The 19,380-nt window shown below is 33.6% G+C and overlaps 1 protein-coding gene across 5 annotated transcripts in view; it reads right to left on the bottom strand.

Annotated features, from left to right (window-relative positions):
• Nucleotides 1-8,169: 8,169 nt before the first annotated feature.
• LOC143250989 (uncharacterized) overlaps nucleotides 8,170-19,380 on the bottom strand; it is a 131,997-nt gene continuing 120,786 nt past the window's right edge. For all 5 annotated transcript variants that reach the window (XM_076502254.1, XM_076502253.1, XM_076502251.1 and 2 more), the window contains 2 exons: nucleotides 16,791-17,008; nucleotides 8,170-15,149 (listed from right to left, as the gene is read on the bottom strand). In XM_076502254.1, coding sequence (XP_076358369.1) covers nucleotides 14,538-15,149; nucleotides 16,791-17,008 — 830 coding nt within the window. In that variant the 3' untranslated portion in view covers nucleotides 8,170-14,537. The remainder of the gene's footprint in view (nucleotides 15,150-16,790; nucleotides 17,009-19,380) is intronic.

Below are 19,380 nucleotides of genomic sequence, written 5' to 3' on the forward strand. Positions count from 1 at the left end.
AAAGACTACATATACAGATGAAAGAAGCAAGATTTTTGGTGGAGAGAAAACTAGAAATTCTAAATTTCCATCTATTAGTTGTCCTCACAAAGACTTATAATCAGTCATATAGTGACACTACAGTAGGACGAGTTTGTTTGTTCGTTTTTTGAATTTTGCACAAAGCTACTCGAGGGCTATCTGTGCTAGCCGTCCCTAATTTTGAAGTGTAAGACGACAAGGAAGGCAGCTAGTCATCACCACCCACCGCAAACACATGGGCTACTTTTTTACCAACGAATAGTGGGATTGACCGTCACATTATAACGCCCCTACGGCTGAAAGGGCGAGCATGTTTGGCACGGCGGGGATGCGAACCCGCGATCCTCAGATAACGAGTCGCACGCCTTAACACGCTTGGCCGTGCCGGGCCCAGTAGGAAGAGTGGTGCGTTAATTAACCTTCTTAGGATGGTGATCAAATCTCAGCTTGGCTTGGTTAGCAGTAATTTTTGTACAGTGTATATATACACACACATATATATATAAATTAGACGCAACACTTGTGTGTAATGAACTGCCTTTGGTTGTTACGCCATTTAAGGTGAAACTCAATCAGACGTAGTGAAAGTAAGAAGATTCATTCTAGCCTTTGGGAGGAGGAAGTACCTTAACCTTTGTATTCAACACACATTAATAATACAGGATCATAATGAATACCTCCCACAGGAATATTATATGGAATCTTCAATGAAATTTCTTCCTTACAGTTAAACAGTGGAGTGACTAGAGTCCTCTCCTTATCACCAAACGAATGTCGATCTTTTCCTACTAAAATTTCCTACCTCCCTTCTCTTATTTTTGTTTTACCGCATACATTTAAGTCGTTATCGGATGGAGAAGTTTTACTAGGTTTAATATGAAAAAAGTTTGCCTGTTGTTAAGCGCAAAGTCACGCTGCTGCTATTCCTACCATGTGTATGGAAAAACGATTTTTTTATATAGCGTTAGAAGCCTTAAGATTTACCATTGAACCACTGGGGTTGGGGAACAAGTAACATACGTCTTTTTATATGATTACTAGACATATATCGTTTTCACCTTGTGATTAAGCAGCGTGCTCACTTTTCAAACTCTATGAATTTGTCAAGTATTTAACTCAGTTTAACACTCAACCGTTTCCAAAGATTTTGTTTGTACATTATCTAATATCAAACTTTCTAGATAACTATCCAAACAGAGCTGCACATCAGACAGTTCAACAATGGAGTAATATTAACAATCTAGGATTTTCAGATATTAAAATGCACTGTGTATTTCACTTATTCGTCTTATGTTATTTATATATTTAATCAATAATTCATAATGAAAATCTCAACTAATAACAGCATTTGTCCAAGCTCTTAGAAAAAGTAACTTATAATGAGATACTTATAGGCTTTCTCCAACTGCTGACCAATAAAACGAGGTGACAAACTTCAACATAGGAAATGTAAGACGTACCCTACTAACAAAGACAGACCCCCAGGGGCTCAGCGGTATTACTGCATAATTACAACGCTAAAAACCGGGTTTCGAAACCCGTGGTGGGCACAAAGCTACACAATGAGCTATATGTGCTCAAGTTAAAAAACAACAAGAAACAAATAAGAACTAACAGAGACAGCTATGAAAATAGATTGGTTGTTAGGTGTTTAATGGCGCAAAGCAACTAGGCTGTCAGCGCCAAACAACCGTAAAAAATTAAAAGTAAAATTATTAACATTCGTAAAAATGAATCAAGTTAAATCCAATTTCTAAATCTAGTTCACAGCAGCACGAGAGAAAGTGAAGTAAGACAAGTTTTAAAGGACTTTCTGTAGCATAATTTTAATTATTATAACTCGCCAGGATGACTAATGGATAGTAAGGTAATACAAGTTTCAAAGGACTTTCTGGAGCATAATTTTAATTACTATAACACGCCAGTTTGACTAATGGATAGTAAAGTAATACAAGTTTTATAGGACTTTCTGTAGCATAATTTTAATTACTATAACTCGCCAGGATGATTAATGGGTAGTAAAGTAAGACAAGTTTTAAAGGACTTTCTGTAGCATAATTTTAATTATTATAACTCGCCAGGATGACTAATGGATAGTAAAGTAATATAAGTTTTATAGGACTTTCTGTAGCATAATTTTAATTACTATAACTCGCCAGGATGATTAATGGGTTGTAAAGTAAGTCAAGTTTTAAAGGACTTTCTGTAGCATAATTTTAATTATTATAACTCGCCAGGATGACTAATGGATAGTAAAGTAATATAAGTTGTATAGCACTTTCTGTAGCATAATTTTAATTACTATAACTCGCCAGGATGACTAATGGATAGTAAAGTAATATAAGTTTTAAAGGACTTTTTGGAGCATAATATTAATTACTATAACACGCCAGGTTGACTAATGGATAGTAAAGTAAGTCAAGTTTTAAAGGACTTTCTGTAGCATAATTTTAATTATTATAACTCGCCAGGATGATTAATGGGTAGTAAAGTAAGACAAGTTTTAAAGGACTTTCTGTAGCATAATTTTAATTATTATAACTCGCCAGGATGACTAATGGATAGTAAGGTAATACAAGTTTTAAAGGACTTTTTGGAGCATAATATTAATTACTATAACACGCCAGGTTGACTAATGGATAGTAAAGTAATACAAGTTTTAAAGGACATTCTGTAGCATAATTTTAATTATTATAACTCGCCAGGATGATTAATGGGTAGTAAAGTAAGACAAGTTTTAAAGGACTTTCTGTAACATAATTTTAATTACAATAACTCGCCAGGATGACTAATGGATAGTAAAGTAATATAAGTTTTATAGGACTTTCTGTAGCATAATTTTAATTACTATAACTCGCCAGGATGACTAATGGATAGTAAAGTAATATAAGTTTTATAGGACTTTCTGTAGCATAATTTTAATTACTATAACTCGCCAGGATGACTAATGGATAGTAAAGTAATATAAGTTTTATAGGACTTTCTGTAGCATAATTTTAATTACTATAACTCGCCAGGATGACTAATGGATAATATAAGTTTTATAGGACTTTCTGTAGCATAATTTTAATTACTATAACTCGCCAGGATGACTAATGGATAGTAAAGTAATACAAGTTGTATAGGACTTTCTGTAGCATAATTTTAATTACTATAACTCGCCAGGATGACTAATGGATAGTAAAGTAATATAAGTTTTATAGGACTTTCTGTAGCATAATTTTAATTACTATAACTCGCCAGGATAACTAATGGATAGTTCAAACATCAGCGTTAGTCACCTGAAGTTGGCCTTTCCAGTCCTGGTTTGGGATTATTTGACGTCACGGTCATTTTATAATTTTGTATTGAACTAATTTTACTTCAATTCGTAAAAAGAAATCATGTTAAAAAACAGAGTTTACTTTATGAATTAAAAACTTAAATTGCGTTAAAAAGGGTAATGACATTTAAAAAACTGAAAACGAACCTACACAGTTGTATGAATACGTTAAAAACAGAGAGCTAAATGGAAATATTTTTATAATCTATTAAGAATAAATATGAGTGCTAAAGTTCATAGCGTTCCGTATTTAAAGATTTTGAAACGATTGTGGAGAGAGAGAATTATTTCTAATAAAGCAGAAAAACTACAAATAAAAAATTAAAAATAATAATTAAAACGTTCTTCTGTGTTTATTTATATTTCCCGTCTTAAGTTTACCAATAAAAGTTAAATCTGATAAAGGTGTGTCGCTCTAGCGGCGTAAGTCTTAGTTTTTCCAGATAATTCTTCAATCGAGATCCATCTTACTTTTCTAGATCCATCTTACTTTTCCACGTTTCGTTTTGAGATCCATCTTACTTTTACACGTTTCGTTTTGTACCCTGATATTTATTCTTGGCCTGGCATTGCCAGGTGGTTAAGGCATTCGACTCATAATCTGAGGGTCACGGGTTCAAATCCCTGACACACCAAGCAAGCTTTCCCTTTCAGCCGTGGAGGCGTCATAATGTGACGGTCACTCCCACTACTCATTGGTAAAAATAGCCCAAGTGTAGGCGGTGGGTGGTGATGACTAGCTGCCTTCCCTCTAGTCTTACATTTCAAAATTAGGGACGGGTAGCGCAGATAACCCTCGTGTAGCTTTGCGCGAAAATTCAAAACAAACAAACATTTGTTCTTAATGTGCGATGATGTTTTTCACCTAGTCTTCTGAAAGTGTTTTTTTGGTAATTCAGAATACCTCTTTTTTGTTGTTAATCTCCAAACATAACACAAACAAACAAAAATATACGGAGCCAAAAAAAAAAAAAGACTACGGCGCTATAGCTCCGCAAATTAGTTTGTTATTAAGGCAAGGCCCTTGCTTGTAGATTAACTGGAAATAAAAATATAACTTTAGGTTTGAACCTTCACCAAGACAAAAACGCCTGTTTTTACTAATTAAGATCAATGTGCCACGTTAAAGACAAGAACTCACTGCAGTTTTTAACGGTATCTTGAGAATGTATTTAATATTTTGAAAATGTTGGTACTTTTATTGGTTTAAGAGTGAAGCACTGAAGTGTGTTTAGACATTTTGTTAAGAAAAGTTATTAACTAATATAATCCATTCCTTCCTATGGTATATATGTATATATATCTCAGTACCGGCAGCAGTATATGTATATCTGTAGTTTTCTGGCATATTTATGTTTTGAAATATGCATTTTCCAGCCAAGGTTGCAACACAGCCTTCGCGATTAGTGTGTAAAACTGGTTTGGACTGTCAAGGGCAGGACATAATTCATCATGGTCTGTTAATAAGGCACCTTGGTAGCACATTACTGAGGAGATACGTGCCCTTGAACGAGAGCCCAACACAAGATGTATGTGAGCTGTTCAGTAACTTGACAATATATGTATATCTGAACATGCTGCTGTATTAGCTTTCTACTTTGCTCATAGGCTGTTTGTTATAAGACTTTTTGACAAGTTTAGCATCACGAGTTAAAGTGACAAACAGCGCAAGGCTACGCTGTCCTAACAGATGTCTCGCGATAACGACGACTATCAACTTGAAGAAATTTAAAACAACTGCATTTAGTTATCCACAAGTCTTGAAAAACTGTGAAACTCGCTTCCACAGAAGGGAATATAACACTATGTTAGAGTAATTATCAAATATAGCAAATAAATTGTTTTCTCTTTTTAATACCTTCTAGTTTGTTTTACAGTTACAATTTACAGTAAAAAAACTACACAACTCTAACCTTTCTATACTTCCATACTTGTAAACAATTCTAAATAAAAGACAGCGTTTACTCGATGCATTTGTCATTGAAATGACCTTTCAAGAACAGCTAAGCTTCCTTCATTTATGGTCTTGAATAATTAACTGATAAATCTGGCGAATTTTTAATTACAATGCAAATTCTAACCACACATCTTCCCCGCATCTGTAGTCATAATCTTTTTGTAACTACAATTATGGTAATTTTGTTTTATTGAAACTTCCACGCCTACTTCATAATGAACCTAAAATTTCTAAATTCCCTGCACTTCGCTTTGATCTTACAGTCTGCTTAAGACGTCAACAAAAACGTTGTTACCCTATATTTCTTCAGCTTGAAGCTTACGGTATATCGAGTTACTTCCACCAATAGTTTTGAAAATAACAGGTGGCATGGAAAAGGAGGTGCCCTTATCAGAAAAGTGTAGCCTCATACGAAGGGGCGCTGGAAGGTCACCCAAGCACGATAAAGGTCAAATAGAGGGTTTTATAGCTCGATTACTCCAAATATGGCATAATCTTTATTTCTAGCCGTCTCACGATTCTGAGAGTGCCATGTTTGAGACTGGTTAGCACACGTGCTCAGGTACTACGAATGGATGCCTTAACATTTTGAAACCACTTGCCCCTTTGGGGTAGCTATAGAAATAATTATTTATAATGGAGGAATCTGATTGATACATTGAGTCCTTTGTGATTCATGAGGTTACGGGGCTTTGGACCTCGCAGCGAAGCGCGGGTATTTTACGTTAGTGTGAATAAAACGGCTTTTTTTATTCTTTTTTAACAAAAGACAATGGCAGTAACAACACTATATTAAATATTACTATACACCGACAACGGACCATTAAACATTTGTTGTATAATTCCGTATTTCGCAGTTTTTAGTTTGTTTTTGAATTTCGCGAAAAGCTACTCGAGGGGTATCTGCGCTAGCCATCCTTAATTTACCAATGTAAGACTAGAGGGAAGGCAGCTGGTCATCACTACTCATGGCAACTCTTGGGCTACTATTTTACCAGTGAATAGTGGGATTGACCGCCACATTATAATACAGCCACGGCTGAAAGGGCGAGCATGTTTGGTGTGACGGGGATTCGAACCCGCGACCCTCGGATTATGAGTCGAGTGCTTTAATCACTTGGCCATGCCGGGCCCGGTTTTTAGTACATCACACATAAGTATTGGTTGGGCTATATTTCTGGGCGAGTTTCGTTACGTTTCTTTTACTACGTATGTCAAATTCAAACTGCATATTTTCTAGTTCTACTGAATTTCTCATTACCCAGGAAATACAAAAATGATTAAGTGTGAAAAGAAAAGACAAATCAACGTTTCATCGCGGCTTAGAACGTGTCTACTATTTGGGGCAGGCGAAAGGCACAGACTGTACAAACAATAAACACTGGAAAGATAAAACATTCACATTTATACAGTTCACTACTACTTATTTTGAATAGGAGTTGCATGGTTTACAAACCACCGGGTATCACTTGTTTCGGCCCGGCATGGCCAATGGGTTAAGGCACTTGACTCGTAATCCGAGGGTCGCGGGTTCGAATCCCGGTAGCACCAAACATGCTCGCCCTTTCAGCCATGGAGGCATAATAATATTATGGTCAATCCCACTATTCGTTGGTAAAAGAGTAACCCAAGAGTTGGCGGTTGGTGGTGATGACTAGCTGCCTTCCCTATAGTCTGACACTGCTTAATTAGGGGCGGCTAGAGCAGACAGCGTAGCTTTGTACGAAATTCAAGGTTAATCAATCAATCACTCATTTCTGATTATAAACATAAAGCTTATTTTTGTGACGCAACTAGCACTATTTGATTACTTAATTATTCAGTGCAATGTTTCACAATTGACTATCTGTACTGTGTTCACTGCAAGGATCAAACCACAAATGTTAGGGATATAAGGCCTCCACTTAACAGTTGAGCCAGTAGGGGGGATAGATATGAAATAGTCAAAGGGAAGGTGGTGGGTCTTTATGATTGAAAGCAAAAAACCTACTTGAACCTGTTTAGGACTAGTTCTTGTACCAGGTAGTGCATATTTCCACTTTTGTATGTGTGTGTGGCCATTGTTACCATGGAAAACAGTCATGCAGTTTAAATAATCACACAAATAATAACTCAAAAGCCACAAGTGTCAAAAACTTAAATAAGAGTACAGCCTTTAAGTTAATGTGGATACCACCATCAATGGTCGTTTCTTATATGTTTTGTCATTGACTCGACCGAATTAATTTATTCATGCACTTTGTAGAATTCAATATTAACGTCTTGTTCTTGATAAATTTTGTCGATTATTTCCTATTAATCTATAGCCTGGCCATATTGCTTGCCTCTTTTATGCTTACATACGTTTATTATTCAGGAACAAAGAATATTTAACCCCTGCCACAGCCCTTCTTGTGAAAACAAAAGAATTAAATGTTTGTTGCAATTTGAGGTACTGTTGGAAATTGTTTTCCTAAACAGATTCAAATGAAATTAGCAGGCCAACTTTTCTTTTGTGATATTTTTATGTCAATCATTAAATGCTGTCATACAATTTGTTTGTTTGTACAACCTGTGTCCAATGCCATAAACACACAGAAGAAGTGTATTATCATGAGGTTTGCTAATGATGCTACCATCAACAATGTAAACATATGTAACCATTCATATGGGAGAAGCATAATGTTGTTTTATGAAAAGTAATGGTCAATTTATAAGATGAATGGGATGGTGAATTTGTGGCACATCCACACATGTTCACCAAACAATTTCCACTGTACATTTTATATTTCTATTTTGATGAATCCCAGTTAGTGTTGCAATTTGCAAAGCAGGAATTATTGACGTGCTCCATGTTTCTGTAAAGAACAAAATTAAGCCACACACAGAAATGTATAAAATGCCAATATTTTATTCAGCACAAATACAGCCACTGAAGATGGCAGCCTTAGCTCACATTCTGTCCACAAAAAGTATTATTATAATTACTTCTCTGTTGGAGGAACGACAGTTCACTATACAAGTAAGAGCACATTCTGCCACATCTTTCCACATGCCTAACTATATGTTTATAAAGTTCTGGTTAAGAGTTAACCATTATCAGCAGTTGGTGGTAATGTTAGGGTTCCTGGTGTTCTTTTTAAAAAAAATAGCAATAATGTACCAACAAACTCTTAAAAAAAATGAAGTTGAAATGAGCTAGTTGAAACTAAAAAGAAACTTTTTTTCTTTTTACTAAATAATGGTATAACCAAGGATTTTCAAAGAACTAACTACCTTAGATTAAACTAAGACAATCTTATTTCTTTTTACTAAATAAGGGTAAGATTGAGGATCTTCATGGAACCACTTTTGCATAAAAAAAACAAATTATACTTCTTCCTTACTACTAAATAAGGGCATAAAATGGGGCTTCTTAAACAATAAATTCTAATTTTGTTCACAAGGTAGAAGTGTGATTTACTATTCTCAAGGAACCAGTATAAAACAAGGGGGATAGGTTGGGTTAGTTGCTGTCAGATCACAGACCAAACGTGGGCAGAGTGTGAAACTGGTTGAATTTTACTCACTGGATTAGTGGTGGTATAAGCAAAGAATGGCATATTAGAAATATTTGGTTTTGTTAAGAAGAAACATGTGCACAGCTGCCATCACCAGGTGGCATCCTGTACTGGAGAAGTTATCCATGAGGCTACATAAAAGTCTAATTAGATCTTCTATCAATAAATATTTTAGCTTTAGCATGTCCTTTAAACTGTGGACTCTCAAACATAAAGTTCCAAAGAGCTGGCTACAGCAAAACGATAGCGAAAATAAATGAAAAAAATTTGGCATTATGGTCTATGGCAAGAAGGCAGCTGCTCTAATTACATGAAGTACAGTAAATTGTGGTCAATCTGGTAAGTAAGCCAATTTAAAAAGGCTAGAAACTGGAGGGGCAGATGCTATAAAATATTTTTTAAAGGAAACAAATAATCCCATGGGTTTTTCTTTCTGTGAATATTTTTATATACACTATTATAATGCAGATTAATTACATTAACTTTTAACAGTTGCTGAAACTAATGAATGACTAGAAGAAAGAATGAAGTAATAAAAGTAAAAAGGAATTTTAGTGAAAATAAACAGAAACTGACATAAAGTAAAAACCTGGGAAAAAAACAGGATTTGAAAAAAGCTGAGATCTCAGATAAGTAACAGAAAATTTAATGACATGGAAACTTGAAACAATGATGTAACAAAGAGTAGATTTGGGCAAAAGGTATAATGAATAAAACCTTTGCATAATTAACAAAAGTGAATAACTACAAATTTGTGATAACAAAGAAAGAGTTAATGATGTGGATGTTTAATACAATGAATATAAAGTATGATGAAGTGAAGGTTTGAGACAGTAAACAGAAAATGTAATAAAGTGGAGATTTTGAACAACGAGCAGAAAGAAATTGCAGAAAATGGTGATACGGAACAATGAACAGTAAGTATATAACAAGGAGACATAGGACAATAAAAATAAAATTGACAATCAAAGAAAATATGGTAAAATATGTATTAATGAAGAACTAAAACACATAGGACAAAGAGTACAAAGTGTAATAGAAAGAGACTGGAACAAAAACTGTATGTGTGTAGTCACATGGAAGAAGAGGATTGGAACAATGGAACATCACCACATGAGGGCTTGAAAACCAAATAAAACAGTACACTCATCAGATGTGTCTGATGAAATATATAAATTTCATTACTAATTAATATACAATTATTATAAGAATAATAAGCAGAGTCATAACCAAACAAAATCAATCACTGGAACAATGAACAGCCAATGTAATCTCATGAAAGTTTGTAATAATTAACAACAAATGTAATCAAATGATAGCTGGAACAATAAGCAAATAGTGAAACTTGTGAATGTGTATGATAATCACCAATAATTGTAATCAAATAAAGGCTAGAACAATGAACAAAAAATTTTATCATAATAAACAAGTGTGGCCGAAACACTGGAATAATGAACCAAGTAGTTGTGTGAAAGTATGCATTATGGAAAAGAAATGCAAACAAATAAAATCTGGAGCATAGAACACATAATTTAATATACTTATAATCTGCAATAATGAACACGTGAGGTCAAATAGAGGTTGAACCTATGAACACATAACTTAAAACTACTGGAAGTCAGTGATAAGAAACAAGAAGTGTAATTAAGTTGAGATCTGTGATTATGAAGGTCAAATAGAGGTTGAAACTATGGACACATAACTTAAACTACTGGAAGTCAGTGATAAGAAACAAGTGTAATTAAGTTGAGATCTGTGATTATGAAGGTCAAATAGAGGTTGAAACTATGGACACATAACTTAAACTACTGGAAGTCAGCAATAAAAAACAAGTGTAATTAATTTGAGATCTGTGATTATGAAGGTCAAATAGAGGTTGAAACAATGAACACATAACTTAAACTACTGGAAGTCTGTGGTAAGGAACAAGAAGTGTAATCAAGTTGAGATCTGTGATTATGAAGGTCAAATAGAGGTTGAAACTATGAACACATAACTTAAACTACTGGAAGTCAGTGATAAGAAACAAGTAATCAAGTTGAGATCTGTGATTATGAAGGTCAAATAGAGGTTGAAACTATGAACACATAACTTAAACTATTGGAAGTCAGTGATAAGAAACAAGTAATCAAGTTGAGATCTGTGATTATGAAGGTCAAATAGAGGTTGAAACTATGAACACATAACTTAAACTATTGGAAGTCAGTGATAAGAAACAAGTAATCAAGTTGAGATCTGTGATTATGAAGGTCAAATAGAGGTTGAACCTATGAACACATAACTTAAACTACTGGAAGTCAGTGGTAAGGAACAAGAAGTGTAATTAAGTTGAGATCTGTGATTATGAACTTGTAAGGCCAAATGAAGGCTGAGATATTGATCAAAACGTTGTAACAAAGTACAACAAAAACAAACAAGTCTTAAACTGTTTTGAGTGTACTGATATTGATAGTACAGCTAAGAAACATCTTTTTTACAAGTAACAAATTTATCAAACAATCAACTACGTTGCAGACTTTCTGTACACAGAATTAAACATGCTTATTTGACCACACACTTCTGGCATTTGATCTACACATTAGCTGGTAATAGCTTTATATCTTTTACTAACAGTGCAGACCATTCATGTACTTGAAATTTAACACAAAAATGAACAAAAACACCATTCATAATAATCATCTGTGTACAAGTACTAGGAGATATGTTGAAATACTACGAACATACTAACACAACGTAATACTAAAATAATATTAACTAATACTAGTATAACCACACAATGGAATAGCACTTGATTTATATCTGAATAATCTCCACAAATTAAAGTTTGTACATTAAGAATATATAAACACAAGCAAAGCACAAAGCTAAATTCCTTTCATTTAATTATCTTCTCTTAATCCTAACCAAAGACAGAACTCATGGCTTACCCACTATAACATCTTATTAAGTTCACAACCATACAAACGTGGCAAATAAAATTTTCTGTAATTATTTCTCAACATAAAAAAAAATCCTTTAAAGACTTTCAAAGAAACAAGACTATATTAGTCATGAATGTTGATACATAAGGAATATAACACCAGACAAAAATATATGTCTATATACATACAGACAAATTGTTTGTAAATGTTTATTGATGTGCATTTCAACCCTTCATGAGAAGCTCATTCAAATGAAGTCTGTTTTATTTTTCCACACCTTTGCTTTAATTCCCCTGGTAGTGAAACTTATAATGTCTGAATGACATGCTCAACAAAACAAAATACATATAATTTTGTACTTATCTGAAGGGGTGGGTGATAACAACAACACTCTACACCATTATGAACAGGTGAAACTGACATAAAACTTTGCTCCAACATGACACCAAAAGATCATCACATCTTTTCTTTTTCATTTTTATTCAGAATTGATGGAGAGCATGGATGAGAAATTTTTAAATCTGAAGTAGTCCATTAAAAAAAGAAATCTGATTTCCATAAGGGAAACTGAATCCTTTGCATAAAACTGGAAAAAAAAAATTGATGAAAAGACAAAGATAAAAACTGGTCTTTGGGAATGGATTAAGATTTTTTTTGTTTTACAGTAAATGATACCTAATAATTAATTCGACATATAATTCACATAACTCCAATCTTTACTTTTCTCTTCTCCCTACCCAATATAACTAGAAAACAATTATGTTTTCGGAGGACGTTAATAAAATAATTCGACATATAATTCACATAACTCCAATCTTTACTTTTCTCTTCTCCCTACCCAATATAACTAGAAAACAATTATGTTTTCGGAGGACGTTAATAAAACCATTTGTTTAAGAATTAACTATAATTTGTTTTCATTACTCTATCTGAAAATACTCTTATGATAAAAACAAACAAACAAAAAACAGACTAGTTTTTTTTTTCACAGGTCAAAAATACCAAGTTTTTGTAACTAATGTAAGATATCTAATTACTTAGATCCATCATACCCCACAAAGCTCATTATTTAACTAAGTAAAGTATATTAAAAACACACACATGGCCAAATATTTGATATTAAAATGGTGAACAACTTTTTAAAAATATATACACCTAATTATTTAATTTCTTTATTTCTATTACGAGACAGTCTGTACAGAAACATTTTTCTGTACCAACTAATGAGAAATAATGACATATTTCACAACACAAACACTTTTTTCATACTAATTTCTTGTTCACTAGCAGTCATTCGGAAATGAGTGGAGAATCCCTCAAAATAAAGTAATAGAAGAGAATAGAGCCTTTTAAAAAGGACTTTAAAACTGAAGTTATTACTTTTAAATGCTATGTAAAAAAAAAAGTTACACCACCTTGTGGCTAACTCTATTTTTACTTTGTACAGACAAACACAAATTACACCCCCTTACCCAAGCAGGGGAACACAACAACATTACAACAACAACAACAAAAAGCTTTCGCTCCTATCTTTTACTGTTTGTTTGTTTTTCTATTTTACATAATTGGCACAGGGTTGTAACATACTCCTGCTGCACTCTTATATAGAGGAAGTCAGTTAAATGTTGACCAGAATTTTGTGAAAAACATATCACTCTCTTCTGGGTCATTCCAAACTGCAGAATCCATTTATCTTTGATATACCCTGTCAAATTCATTATAATATTAGTGACTAACTACACAGTTAAAAAAATCACAGTTGATAGAATATTCAGTCATTTCTATGAATTCATCACTTTTCTTCAAAGTTAATGCACTTTCAGTAAAAAAAACAAAGAGAAATAAAAAATAATACAAAAAGGAATATGAAAACCAAAACCTATTACTTTTCTTGAAGAGAAACTAAGATGTTAAAATCAAATACTGTAGGATTTGATCACTCAAGTTTTCAAAACCCAGAAAAGTAAAATTTATTTGCAAGACAGTAAAACAAGAAAAACTACCTTAGAAAAGGCATTTTATGTACAATGATAATAATATGAATCTTCAGTATCATGCATCTAGTAAATAGTTATCTGTTATAAGCCCATCTTTTTGAAATAAACTAACTTATTCTTTTAAATAAGTATAGCACCAATTCCTGCAGTAGCTTACAATTAGGCAGGTTTTTGTACATTTCTTTAGCCCAAACTTTTGACAATAACATAATGCACTGTTCAATTCAAAATTTCTCTAGTGTCATGACTCCTACTTTTGGGTCATATATTTTTTTACATGTGCTTATTAATCACTCACATAGATATATAAATACTATTTTAATCCAGATCACAGGATTTTTACATATTCACCAATGTCTTGGACACCATCACTTAGTGAACAAACAGAAGGTGGTGTCACCAGAGTTTGTAACTAATGTGGTAGGACATATATCATTTTATCTTCCCTCTTAAAAACAAAACAGGAAAGGAGGAGATCTCAGGTATCTACACATACCAGTATATCCTTTTGACATACAATACACAGGTTCTGCACAGCTGATAGAATATTTGAGAGATAGAGAGGAAAAAAATCTGTAAGTATTAGTATATTGAAATCATCATCTGAGGCACTCCAAAGATGGTCCACTACAACTTTTTACTCTGGTAACATTTACCTCTTGTCCTGGTCTCCTACAGCCTATGCTTCCATTAAGCTTTGCTTTGCAAAATGATAAGCATGGCTGCAAATCAATTTCCTTTCACAGAAAGACTTTCTGATCCTCTGGACATGACCAGTGGTTAGACTCCACCTGAGTAACCACCAGACTGGTCTTGATTGGTAGTTAAGTTGCAGTAATGAGGCAACGGGTTCATTAAATCAAAGAATGATTTCATTCTCCTACAAGAATGAGACCTACTATCCAAACTGTTACTAGTGGTGCCTCTGGTATTGGGCAACCTAGGCTGTGGAGTTGGAAATGAGTTGGAGCCCTCTTCTGCACAAGTATAAAAGTTTCTGTGGATACCATCATTAATAGCAACATTAGTATTATTTGAATGTATGACTAGAAAATTAGTGTCTGAAGTCCGCATCACTGGTGGAGCACTTGGTTTTGATAATAGGCTCACAGAGTTAGAACAATATGAAAGATGATTCTCATCTTCTGGAACTATTCTGTTTGGAGGTGGCTTTATCCAGGTTCTAATGATTTCGTTGTCCTGATTGGGACCTTGTGTGTGTAAAGATTTGGAACTATTGTAATGAAATTCCTCACCATCTGGCAAAGTAATTATTGGAGGTAAACCTAGGTTAAAATCCATTTGCACAGATTTCTGTCTAACGTGTTGATCCTGCAGGGAAACAAGCTCTAGCTGTTGTCGTTGTTCTATGTTGTCAGGAGTATACAAAACCTGGAGAAAGTGATTACAATATGAATGCCATAAAAATTCAAATTTTTGTACTTTTCATATAATATCTTTAGGTAAATAAAAAGAGGATCATTTTTTTACACTTTTTTTCCCTCTTTTGTGCTTGTAAAACTATTTTGTAGCATTATGAGTTGGTGGTCCACCAAATTATTAAGTTTAACAACACTGCCTGCTCTTAGAAAAGCCAGATATCCTAAAAAAAAGGTGTAATAGTGTTTTAACTAATTTTCCATAATGTCTTCATTAGACAATATATGCCTCTAGATCTGGTTAATTTATGTAGAACTTTAGTTTATTTTGTGAACATTGTATTTTCAAATTAAAATTTGTTGTACATCACAAAGTAATAAAATTTGCTGTATCTTACACTTCATTCAGTTCTTATAAACCAGTCAACATTTTACACTAGAAAACTATACATATATCTACAGTGTTTTGAGCTATGTGATGAACTGATAAAGAGGTTTTGTTTTAATGACAGCTATTGTACTGAAGACCATCATCTGGATATTCAACAACACTGTAACTATAGTACAATCACTTGGATACTTACCTTTACTGTTTTGTATGATCACTTTAGTACCATCATCTGAATACACTATTTCCAAATTTGTTTCTGTAATAACTACACCACCATCACCGACATGCTCTGGCACTGTTTTTTATGGTAACTGTACTACCATTACCTGGAAAGGCTTCTGTATTGTTTGAGTAATATTATATTTTACGAATGGACATTCTGATTGAAAAGTTAAGAAACGTAAAGAAATAAATTTATTTGAGCTACACAAGCAATTTGAATAATATCTTACTATAAAAATAGTCATATTTGTCTCAGTAATCACTCATCTAGAGGATTATACCATTATGTTCCAGTATGTGTTTTCAGTTTTAGTAAAAAACCTATGATAACAGAAACAATGTTTTTAACTACCACTCACCAGAACAGTAGTAGCTACAATAATCATTTAAACTATTATCTACTATGATTAAAAAGAATAAAAATCCTTGCAAGTCAACATAACAGATTGTACCCTCTCATGAACAAGTAACATATCCAAATCATTAAGATCTGTACCATTACATTAAGGCTTAAACAAAGATAAAGGACTTACCTTATTATTAGTTAATAATAATCCAGACAGGGTTCAAAGTACCTGATGATCCTATCTCATGAAAGTAGCTTAAAGTTCTAATACATAATTTTATTATTATTCCAAGTGTGAAATCAAGCTGATTAAGACTGGTATAAGAATTACAAATTATGACTGAATCATAAGCACAGATGTTTTCAACAGTAGCACTAAGCAATAAGCACTACATCATGGTAATATTACACACTTGTTATTAAAATAAATATAATTCTGCATAAAAATTAACAACTGCTTATATAATAGGAAATACAAGTTTCTAAGCCTTTAAGTTATCACAATAAAACCTGAAGTTGATTTGACTTTTTAATAAGACAGCTGTGATGAAATGTTTACACTTTAATGAGATTCGTAATAATAATAATAATAAAACAGAAGTTCAAATTACAAGCACTTTTCACACAATCAACAAACAAGAGATTTCAGTAATAAATATAGTTTTGATGTTCAAGTAAAATAGCCAAACACTTACTGGGGAATGTGGGGTATGGGTGTGATTGTGTAGTGATTGAGATAGATGCTGCACAGGAGACACTTGTAGAAGGCTCTGAGGTTCTGAAAGATCTGGAGGTCTACCCCATCTTTCATGCCATGACCATGCCCCCATCTTGTAGTGACTGACGATGCACATGATAAGTCCCAGCATTAACACTATGGCTATGACAATGATGACAATATGGAGACCAGACACTATAAGAAACAGACTGAAACACTTAGTGTGAGCAGCTACGGCAGAAATCAACAATAACAAGTTTATAGCAGGGTTGAACAGTAATAAATCTACCACAAACACAACTAACTAAAAGTCTATGAAAAGTAAGTGATAGAACAAAATCTTGAAAACGAATCCAAGAGACATTTAGTAATACTTTGAAACACCTAAAATTAATTTATAAATAAAGTAGAACCAACTAATAACAGCTTGTTTTTTACTTTTTTAAATTTTGTGCTAGGCTACTCTAAGGCACCTGCACTAGCTGTTGAAGGGTTTGTGAATTTTGCACAAAGCTAATTGAGGGCTATCTGTGCTAGCCGTCCCTAATTTAGCACTGTAAGACTAGAGGGAAGGCAGTTAGCCATCACCATCCACTGCCAACTCTTGGGCTACTCTTTTACCAATTAATAGTGGGATTGACCATCACATTATAATGCCCCAATGGCTGAAAGGGCAAGCATGTTTAGTGCGACTGGGATTCGAACCGAGAACCCTCGGATTACAAGTCGAACGCCTTAACCCACGTGACCATGCCGGGCCCCAGGGCACCTGCACTAGCCGTTTCTAATTTTGAAGTGACAGACTAAATTTGAGAGCAGGTAGTCGGTGAGCACCATTAACTTTGGGTCAACTTTAATTGAATAATGGAATTTGACTGTCACTCTTATAATGCACCCATGGCCCCAGATTGCAGAACAATTTTAAAATTTCTTTTATGTAATGTAGTGTATTCTACAAAAACTTAAATTTACAGTCTTGAGTGCTAACCACGCTTGCCACTGATACTAACAGAAAGTTAACAATGGACTTTATTTGGAAGCATATTAGACAGTAACCTCCACTGGATAATTAGTTATTTTAATCCTTAACAAAAGTATAAAATAATATTCTTTATTACCAGACACCATGGAACTGAAAAAAACATAGAAGAATATAGAGATAAAATAAACACAGTTAAAAAGATGTGACAACTGGAGTTGAAAATATAGATCTATGTTTCAAAAGTGCTTATTATACAGTACCTTATCAAACTTACTTTTATAACTCTGTGGCTATATCTGCTAATTTGTTAAGAATGGAAATTATTTTAAAAGTAACTTATATGTGGGTTAAGTTTTAAAATATTTCTAGTACTTATTGTGTTTTCAAACAAAGTTCAATGGTACAATTAAATGACTACTTGTACCTACAGATTGTCTGTTTTCAAACAGCTTAATGTAAACGGTTAAGTGTTAATGTCTACATGTAAAAATTCACTCGACTAAATTTGGGCAAATGAACTGATTGCCTGTGAGCAATAATTATATCAATTAGTGCCTCGTAAATTAATCAGTTGGTCAAAATCATGATTATTTGAATAATCTCACAAATACAATCAAGTAATCAAAATTAGGGTTTCTGATTATTGACTGTTTTTGATTATCCAAGTTTTGAACTATTGACTAGATGGCAATTGACTGGCAGCACCCTCTACCAAGCCTCTGGATACTTCAATAAAATAAAATGTAAATTTATTGTTGTTGTTTTTTCACACTGTCTTGTGTTTATAACTTAAAATTGTATGTAAACCCCTAAACTATTTATTTTCCTGAAATTAATAACTGTATTTTTTATGTTGTATAAGTGGATGAAAGTCTAGGCAGTATAAGCCCTTTCCATTTCTTTTTCCAGGAAATAAAAACTATTATTATTTCATGTTGTACAAGTAGGTGTGGATCTTGATGAGGTTGGAGTCTGAATTCCAATTTTTCAGACATTAATAATAATTCTTTAATCATGTATAAACAGACATGACAACAGAAGAAAGAACTTGGGGGGAACAAAACAACCTTTTTTTTTTTTCAAAATAAATAATTGTATTATCTAATGTTGTATAACTACACTACATATCCAAAAGTATGTGGACACTCCTTGTAATCAGTGAGTTTGGCTATTTCAGCCACACCCATTGCTAACAGGTGCATAATATCAAGCATACAGCCATGCAATCTCCATGGAAAATACTGGAAGTAGAATGGGTCATACTGAAGAGCTCAGTAACTCTGAACGTGTTATAGGATGCCACCTTTCCAACAAGTCAGTTTGTCAAATTTCTGCCCTGCTAGAGCTGCCCCAGTTAACTTTAAGTGCTGTTATTGTGAAATAGAAATGTCTAGGAGCAATGACAGCTCAGCCATGAAGCAACAGGCCACACAAGCTCACAGGACAGAACTGTTGAGTGCTGAAGCATGTAAAGATTGTGTGCCCACAGCTGCAATGCTCACTACAGAGTTCCAAACTGCCTGTGGAAGCAATGTCAGCACAAGAACTGTTTGTTGGGAGGTTCATAAAATGGATATCCATGGCT

This window comes from Tachypleus tridentatus, chromosome 5, assembly GCF_004210375.1.
Source record: "Tachypleus tridentatus isolate NWPU-2018 chromosome 5, ASM421037v1, whole genome shotgun sequence".
NCBI classification, from domain to species: domain Eukaryota; kingdom Metazoa; phylum Arthropoda; class Merostomata; order Xiphosura; family Limulidae; genus Tachypleus; species Tachypleus tridentatus.